This window comes from Sinocyclocheilus anshuiensis, unplaced genomic scaffold (assembly GCF_001515605.1).
Source record: "Sinocyclocheilus anshuiensis isolate Anshui unplaced genomic scaffold, SAMN03320099.WGS_v1.1 scaffold513, whole genome shotgun sequence".
NCBI lineage: Eukaryota > Metazoa > Chordata > Actinopteri > Cypriniformes > Cyprinidae > Sinocyclocheilus > Sinocyclocheilus anshuiensis.
Genome location: NW_015537972.1, coordinates 1075245 through 1085003, shown reverse-complemented (window position 1 = coordinate 1085003; position 9759 = coordinate 1075245). Strand labels below are relative to the sequence as shown.

The window sequence follows — 9759 nt, the reverse complement described above, 5'->3', positions numbered from 1 at the left end:
CTCATGTCTAAGTAGGCAGAGCCCCAGAACACACCCACCTGTTCTGTAATCATCGTGGATAAACGTTAGTTTGAAGGTGTTTACCAACCAGTGCAAAGTTTTTGCTAGGAAGCTGTATAGAACCACCAAAACAAACTTCACAAAACATCGTTTTTTCCAGGTTTTCTTTGAAATGATTTCACACCAGTTTTCAATTTCACTAGGTTTGATTTCATTGCAACGGGTTCTGTAACATTCTGTGTCGATGGCCACACATAAGTACGTTGAATTCTCCGTGTTGCCACAAGGGGCTCTAACAGATATTAAAGTTAAGGGCCTCTTTCTATGGTCAGTTTTCTCTTTTAGGCTAACTATGTGATACCGGAGAATAGAGAATTTAAAGAGAATCAAGTTAGTTCAATTGAGCAAGTTCAATTGTGTTTATAGCTAACTTGATTAAATATATTTATATCTACCCGAATAATAACATCTCTATCTCTATCACCCCCTTGAGAACTGATGTTTGTTATTGCCACAGTAACACAAAAATAAGTTTTTCCTTGTGTTTGTGATTCATGAATAAGTTCCACAACACAAGGGTTTGGTTTGGACATCTGACATGTAAAGTGAAAAGTGTCCCAAGATGACTGGATACTTTGTCAAAAGTGGAATATTTCAACTACATTTTCTCACCTATGGATTAGTTTGGAAAGCAACATGAGTATCTGTGCTTGCAATGCATTGCCAAGTACTTGCATAGAGTATGTTTCTGGAACATCCAGAATGTTTCAGTCCCAGTAAATGCTTATGTAGATTACTACATGCTTACAATGCTTATAGTAGAATTACTACATTTGTACAATTACAAGTTTTCTCAAAGTTGAAACAACATCTTTAGTTTCCATTCTGAATAGCTTCTGATTAATTCCAACATACATATGTAGACAGACATCAACGGTAATTGGTGGGGGGTTTCAACACTATTGGACATTTCTCAGGACCATGTTGTTGCCATTAATTTAACATCCTTTCTTCTCACCTGACAGTTTCATCAATCAAATATGTTAGTAGTATTTCGCTGACTGAGAGTCTTTAATGTTGCATGTGTTGATGGTTACACTGAGACCACACACCAGTGGGAAAAGATGTGTGTGTATAACCCATTGCTTTTCTGGAGAGCATGGAAAGGGTGTCTGGGGGGCAGGGAGTCCAATGAAAATGGGGTATAAAAAAAGCGTGGGTGCTGAGTTTGTAAATTCCCTGGGTGGAGGGCGGGGTGCGCTGTGTGTAACGATAACCAAACAATACTCACTTTCAATGGTCCATTTGCTTAAGCAGCTTTCCATGGACGTGAATTGAAAGCGGAAAGATGAATGTTGTTCCCTCGGCCGTCTCATTTGTTCTTTCCCCTGCTGAGTTTATTCAACTTAGTTTGACCTTGTTGACTGCTTTTTCTTCTTTATAATTGGTTTTCCACAAGTGTTTTCTCCTGGAAATTAAAATTTCTACTCCTGCAAGGACCAAATCATCTTACGCTGTAGGCAAATATGTATTTGGGGACAATGACAAATTAAAGATGTCCAAGATGATAAAAAGAAAAACTATTTTTAAAATCTCATTTAAGTTAGATATTGTTTAATGTAATATCTTTTTCCTTGTTGATTTTGAAAAAAGAAAAAGAAAAATGTTGATACCATTTCAGCAAAGACTTTTATTTAATAATGTTAAAAATGTCAGTTGGTGTAACCATTAAGAAAGCTGGATCATATTTTCCTTATATCTTGGCTACATACATGTACAATCTTAATATTTTTAATGTACATAATCTTAACTTATATGTACATATCTTGGATAGTTTGCCCGGAAATCCACAATTCTGTCATTATTTCTCACCCTTGTCTCATTCAATAGCACTGACCATGGGTTGTGCTTGTGCTTTTTGTTTTCTCTAAAAAGGAGACAAAAAGCACAATAAAAACTCCCTAAATGTATGATGTTTTTTGAAACTGTATGATAGCTTTCTGAACAAAGTAAACCAGTACTAGCACAGAGTAAAAAATAATTTACTACATATTCAGGATTACACAGATACTGGCAATCTCCTTTTCTTATTTCATGTGAAAAAATGAAGTGTTAAAAATATACTTTCAACCTCATGGGTTGGACTGACCAATATAACGTGCACTTTTGCAAGTGTTTAGGAATCCCCCAGTCCATTTTCTTTAATGTCACGCAATTCTTTTTTCTTTTTTTGGTGTCAGTATTCTACTCCTCACCCTCTTTGATCCCCTCAGCCATTATGTGGCCATAGAAACTTGTTTCCGGAATTAGTGCGTCAAGCCCTTAAACGTGAATGAATAGCATGTACAAAAGCTCTGTGCAGGGAAGAGAAGAAAATATCAGCCATTAGTCTGGTGATGTCACTGTGCCAAAATTAGGCTCCAGAAGAAAGAGGGGAGGGGGTGCTTGTTGAAAAAAGAAAATGAAAGGGCCGAGTATATACCCCAGGGACTTGATGTTTAATGTTATGTCCTAAAGATATTGCTTCTTTTTGTACAAGGTACAGACTGACTTTGTTTTAACGCAATAAAGTGGAAATAATTCCAATTATTACACAGTTCTCTGGAATACTTGATTCTGACTGCTCAAAGTGGCAGTCTGCTAGAGAAAACCCTATAATTTATTAACCCAGGTACCTGATTTCCTAGCTGGAGTAGTTTTTAAATAAAGTTTTAAGCCTATAAAATGTAAATAATAATAGTAGTAATAATAATAATAATAATACAATTTCATTATGAAATCATTATTTCACGTCTAGGAGATATATAATTGTTAAAAATACTATTTTGCATTTTTCTAACTTTTTTATTCATAACAAAAGTAATAGTTTTTATTTTTCATAAATTATATTTTCAGAATAACAATGACAGCAGGTCATCAACATGTGGTCTCTGACTTTTTGTGCTACTTCCCTTCTAATTAATAATATTATAGTGGTCACTTTTATTCTGAGGGGAATGTACATCAGTGTGGTTTAAAATAGCCTTAACTTTGGAAACATGGAGCTGAATCCTGTAAAAAAAAGCCTGTTTTTACACTGTTGCTATTTTCTATTGTGGTACAACAGTTTATTGTGAGAACATGGCAGCTTCTCTGGGACCCCCATTCAGGACCAGGACTTGAGCCGGGCTACAGATAATTAGATCACTGCTATCAGTTTCACTGTCTCTTTTCTTCATCACAATTTACATGATAATAACACTCTCGATGGTCCCCCTCTCTCAAAAGCGCTTAGACTTTCTCTTTTTTTCCCCTTTCCAACATCCAAATGATTGACTGCCTCTGTGCCTCACCTTAAAATGCACTTATGGGCTTGGGATATAAAAATCCCTGGGAAAACCTCTCAAAGTGAGAGAGAAAGAGGCTATGGCAGAAACTGTCCATTGGCACATGATTTCACAACACGCAAAGTGCAATGAATGTGATAAAAAAACAAATGTTCCTAGGGCTGCTATAAACGTGTTTAATGTCTGGGAAAGTAGTTTAGTCGGCTGAATTGGAATCAGATCAGATTAAGGACATCTTAACTGACTTCACATTAGTCTGCTTAGTGAGCTCTCAAAAGAAACATAAGGAAGAAAAAAAAAACTATACATGGGTTTTTGACATGGAATAATTTCATAATTTTCTTAAATTTCAAAGCTTTGGGCCAAAAATATTCTTTATAAATGAGTAAAAACCCTTGTTTCTGGGCTATTTTATTGAGATAAACACAAAATCAAGCATTATCCTTGTTATGCTGAATTGATGGAAATCTCTCCATATTCAAACACTCCCTCCATCCTTGAGTGTTTTCTTTTAAGCCCAACATGCTCCAAACCAGAGCCATATCCTTTAAGCACTTTCACTGAAATCAGGATCCGATCAGACCCCTACGAAAGTCCCAGTCTTGGATCCCTCCTCAGTATTCACCTCTGGCCAAGAAACTTCCTGCAAATGCTGAATTGTTTACAGCGGCTATTTCGCTCATACCCAGGATTTCTTAAGGTCAACATTTCTTCTGGCACACTGGGCTTGAACTGCACTTTATTCCCATTTAATTTAACAGCTCCGGCAGCTTTTCTAGTTAAATCGACTGTTCATTATTGAGCCTCATTTTACGAAGGGGCTGTGAGGTGCAGTTTAATGAATCTCTGGCACAAAGATCCCTTTCACTGCCCAAGGAAGAATAGAAGCTATTTAGACCATGTAGGGCTGTATGTCAAAGGCAGCCTATAATAGTTGTCAGGCAGAGGCTAAAATTCCCACTGGTGCGGGAATGCACGAGAAATCAACTCCCACTGCGAACAGATTTGGGATAGTTGTAGGAAGTTAGAAGAACATGTAGAAAAACCTGTCCCAAAGGATGTATCTCCAATTAAGCATTACCTTAGTTCAGGACCTAATGCACATGTTGTGAATGTTTGGTCAAGTTTGTACAATATATGCAAATTCAAGAGGTGGATTTTGTGAGACATGTGGACAAGTATTTAAAATGTAGATCACACTGCATGAAACTTCTTCAGGGGAATAAAATAACACAATGCTCAATGTCCAGTATAATTCAGTACAGGTTAAAACAAAATATCTTTCAAATCTCCCATCAAGTTTTATGTGTCTAGAGTACATCAGATACATTTTCTTAACATTCATTTAAAGATCTCCACAGGTGGTTCTGAGTTACATAAAGTATTTGTTGTTTACACTCTTTAGGCTAACCTTGAACAATGTATAAATTACATTGTTGTGTCTGGAAACATTTGTTAATTCTTCATGTTTTAACATTTTGAGTCAAATGTTTAATTAAACAAATATAACATAATAATAATAATATAAGTACAACTTTTTCTTTCATTTAACAAGCAGTTAAGATGCCCTGAGGGCAGTCTGTTCTCAGATTTCATAGCAAAAAATGTGTATATACACCTATACAAGAAGACTTGACCAGGACAGATGAACTCAAGGCTATTGTCTTTTTACTCTGTGGGATGCCTCAGACAAATCCCTCTTAGTTGCAGGTGGTCAGGCGTGAGCAAAGAGTTAAGTCCTCGCATCCCTCGGCCCCTCCCCTTTGATGTCCTGACATCATTGGCCCTCCCCCCTAAAATAATCCTCCCTTCCCCCAAATTCAAGCTTTCGGCAGAGTGCAGAGGAACTGTAAGGGTGTCCTGCACAGGACCAAGGGTTAGCAAACCACCCTGGAAATGCAGATAAGAAATATGCTTTAGGGTCTCTCGAAGACAATTGCATATATTCACCGCAAAGGTGTTGCGCTCGTGGCGGAGAGCGATGGCTGTTCAGGCTGCCATCATGAACTCGCAGTTCTTAAACTTCTGTTTTCCTGGCTCGGTCATGGATTATGAGGTGGAAAAGGGTCTGGAAGGGGGTCTCCTGGGTGAGGAGGTGGACTGCGGGGGTGACTTCAAGGAGACCACTAGAGACCTGCTTAGCTTCATCGACTCGGCTTCCAGCAACATCAAACTTGCACTGGACAAGCCTGTCAAGTCCAAGAGGAAAGTCAACCACCGAAAGTACCTGCAGAAGCAGATTAAGAGGTGCACGGGAATCATCTTGCCAGGGACCACACCGGTTCAGGAGCCATGCAAGAGGCAAGGCTCGCCCCAAACCCCAACAAGCAACCTCTCCGGCAAAACACCACCCAAGAAGGATGGGATGCAGGCCAGCCTGCAAAGCAAGAGTCTGGCTGCCCTCTTCAACTCGGCAAAGGATGTACGAGGAGAGAGAGCCAAGAAGCCCCCACTGCGGCATCGAAACCTTCCTCCATCCTTCTTCACGGAGCCGGCCAACAGCTCCAGAGTTACATCTACTTCTGGCATGTCGCTCAAAGACCTGGAGCGAGGGACTCCGGAAGCAGCAGAGTTTTTCGAGCTTCTTGGACCCGACTACAGCAACATGGTCTCGGAGCAGGATCTATTCCACACCGCACCTATCAGGATTCAACAGGAGGTGACCGTGGGCCCCGAGCCATATGACTCCCACCATTTTGTAAGTGGTGGGTTCTTGTACACTGAACCTTGGGGCACTTGTAGTGGCACCTCCAAAAAGTCAGGAGACATGCGGACAGTACCAGTACAGCCAAATCTTTATACCCACACAGACCTTTCTGGCAGCGTGCCTGTGGAACAGAGCTCGCCGTGTGCACTTACCTTTTCAAACTTCTTCACAGACTGCTCCGCACCTCCAGTCTCCTACGATCTGGTGAACGGATACAACAGAGATAACTTTTCTTCTCTTTAAGCCAGAGATTTTCTGTTTCTCGGACATTGGAACAAAATCACTTATGGATTTTTCAGTACGGTATTGAAAAAGGACGCTACCTACATGTAATTGCCCTTTTAATCCTAAAACATTTGACTCAAAACCAGCTAAGGGTTTGTTGCTTGATGGGATAACGTATACAGTAGCAACCTGTAAAAGGTTTACAATCTTAAGATGGCCTTTACATCTAAGGATGAACTTTTCTCCAATTATTTAATGAGAACAAAATGCATTTTACTTCTAATCATAAATTAACAAAACTATGCTTCAGGAATTTATTTTATTGCTCCCTGTAAATAAAACAACAAAAACATTTTGGACCTCTTATCGTTTATCATGCATTGTTTGATTTATAATATTACGAATTTGAAGCAACGATTTGTTACAGAGCTGATCTCAGGGGGCTGCTTATTTGTTCATATCACCGACTAAATTGTCACAAATATACAGTGACCCCATTAAGTATTTGAACGCTTAAGCCACACTTAAGATTTATGAGTTTATTTCCATGAGATAACAAAAATATCAAATCAAGTGGTGTCTGGAAAAATAAATTATACTTAATTTTTTTTCTCTCTCTCATAGTTAACTTCACTCTAGTCGTTTTTGCAGTCATTTCTAATCAAACAGTGTTGCAGTGGCTGTATAAAGATGATAAAGTTCACAGAGCTGTCCTAAAAGAGTAACAGGTGTAGTTCATCTATAAACATGATCCACTATGATTTAACAACCATGTTTAAAGTCTTCACTTTAAACAGTATATTGGTCTTTTTATAATTTAAAACCAAACAGTCTTTTTTTTTTTGATTTGTCAAAAGTTTTGTGTGAGTGTGCTACTCTTCCTTAAAATTAAATGCCACTTGGAGTGATATTTTGTATTAAATATCATGACACTTATATTTTTGTAAGTGTCTTTTAAGTGCAAAAAAAACTTCTTTGGGGCCAAGACACAAAAACATGTAACATCTTGCAATAGTGGCAATCAAGACAATCTGTCTACATTTAAATTTTTATCGCTGTTAATCCATAGCTTATTGTTTGTTGACTGCTTAACATGCAATATTAGGTTTGTACATCTAAAACAATGACTTGCAGCTCCCTGAAGGTAAATGTCTGAATGAATATACGTTATAACAGAAAAAGTTTTAGGTCTGGATTTTGGAGTTTTTTGGTATTCTGAAAGAAATGGAAAACTGTGAGTGTGTAAAACAAGGGTGGACAGAGGAGAAGGATGAGGTAAAATTGTGTAAGCTATAATATGAATTGGTAATAATGTGTTATATTTGCAATACACCAGTAATCATGTTCATCAAAAAGGAGGCACAACATGAACACGCAGGAACTTTACAACAATGTTTTGTAACAGTATGGCCTTACATTGGTTTATGATTAGAATTAAATTAGGAATCAGACATTTCCAATTGCACTGGGAATCAACCATTAAAATACATGAAGCTAATGAATTATTTTTTTATTTAGTTGTAGTTTTAAATTAATTTTATGTGGGAAGCATCAGACAAGAGTAAAAAAAAGTGTGTTTGTAATTTATATGCTTAGTGCTTATACTTCACATTGTTTGCAGTACAGAATAAAATTAAATTAATTTTATGTGGGAAGCATCAGACAAGAGTAAAAAAAATTGTGTTTGTAATTTATATGCTTAGTGCTTATACTTCACATTGTTTGCAGTACAGAATAAAAAAAACCACTCGGTTTGTCTGACATTTACATTTTCAAGAAATGGTACTTTATGTCTGTTGACTAAGTAATAAGTTGCACACCTAAATCTATGATCTTACAGGGGCACTGGATGTAAGTTTTCTTTGGTCATAAAGTAATGGGACAAAATAAAGCTGGTCTTTATGTCTATTAAAGAAGCACTCTCTTTGTTCGTTTATTTTTTATCATAGCAAACATAAAGGTGTGTTGATTAAACTTGAAACAATAAAAAGACAGGTTTATCATTAAGTGCAGTTATGAACATTTCATTCGAATTTGTGAGGATTTCAAATGGCAAACAAAGGATGTAACACTTTTCAAGTTATGGCACCCTCTGTTGGCCAAAAGAGGTCTTCATGCTCATTTGATGAGCTCAGAGTCATTGTACGTCCTTAGAAATGAACAGCTAGTTATTAAGTACACATTTGCATGTTGGAAGTGTATGGTAAACGTTTTTTTTTAATTCAAATTTAATTCCCATCATGATCAAACTCATTTAATGATTAAAATGATCAAATGATCAAAATCATTTAATCATGTATAATGTTTAGATCTATTACAAAATGATGGTCAGCAAAGCACAATGTAGAATCTGTTCTTCTGGCAATGGTAACTATTGGTACAATGTAATGCATTAATACTGAACAGAAAGATGGTCCCATATGCCACTAAATATTAATATTGTACTATAATATTGTATAGTAATAGTAGCCTAATTTTAGGGCATTATTATTATTCTGCAGTCTAATTTAAAGTAGCACCACCACCACCACCACAATAATAATAATAATAATAATAATGTACAGTTCCATTATGAACTCCTGTTTGAGAAACTCTGTTCTAGATCTTTCAGATTCAAAATGACAAAGGAATTGTGGGTTTTAACACTCGTGCGCACACACACGCACGCACGCACGCACACACACACACACACACACACACACACACACACGCACACACAGCTATAGTATATTTAAGAAATAAATATAACCAACTGCATTTTAAAATGTCAGGTTAAAACATTAGTGCTGCAATTAATGAAAAATTAAATATAGACTTAAATTAGATTTTCTATAGGCGCATGTTTTATTTTTACTGTGCAACCTTATTTGCTAAAACCCTTGATGGATCCTGCAAAGCAATCTCAGCATATTCCAGTCCACGTGGTATTGTAAGAACGTATTCAAATGCAGTAGGCTTAGGCTATATATTCCACCCATTAGGTCCACAATAGTGTTTAATATGTCTCTCACCTCAGGTTTAAGATATTAGTATGGTTTAACACCTGCATAACTTGGTGTGAATTGCTTTACAACATCATACAAACCTCACACAAGCATCACATGAAATGACTATGTTGCACAATTAGTCGTTGTTGCTCTCATTTACACAAGATGGCAGTATTGGTGCTTTGAGCAAATCCTTCTACAGCAGCAGGATGAAGGCTACTATTGATAGGCTATCTACAGTATATTTAAAATAAGATATTGTTTCATCCGTCTGATGTTTCATATATTTAGTTCAGGTAAGAGGAAATGAATAAAGTGTAGGATATATGAATGAACGATATATGAAGCATTTGACTAAATTCAAAGAACAGGTTAGCCTACATTTTTTTTTATATATAATTCTGATTGTTATGAGGACGGGCTGCTACCTACCGATTATCTTATAGTTCTACAAATAACAAGTGTGATTGTTTTATCGGTCATACATAATTGCAATTTAACAGCATCTGTTTCA

The 9759-nt window shown here is 36.9% G+C and overlaps 1 protein-coding gene across 1 annotated transcript; it reads left to right on the top strand.

The window, feature by feature from the left end:
* The first annotated feature begins 5307 nt into the window (after nt 1-5307).
* fam181b (family with sequence similarity 181 member B) lies at nt 5308-6276 on the top strand. Its single transcript, XM_016463344.1, has one exon. The coding sequence runs from the start codon at nt 5308-5310 to the stop codon at nt 6274-6276; it is 969 nt and encodes a 322-aa protein (XP_016318830.1).
* Nucleotides 6277-9759: the final 3483 nt, after the last annotated feature.

Bases quoted from the DNA above. Each gene is read 5' to 3' on its own strand.
- fam181b (XM_016463344.1), top strand. From the start codon at position 5,308: ATGGCTGTTCAGGCTGCCATCATGAACTCGCAGTTCTTAAACTTCTGT.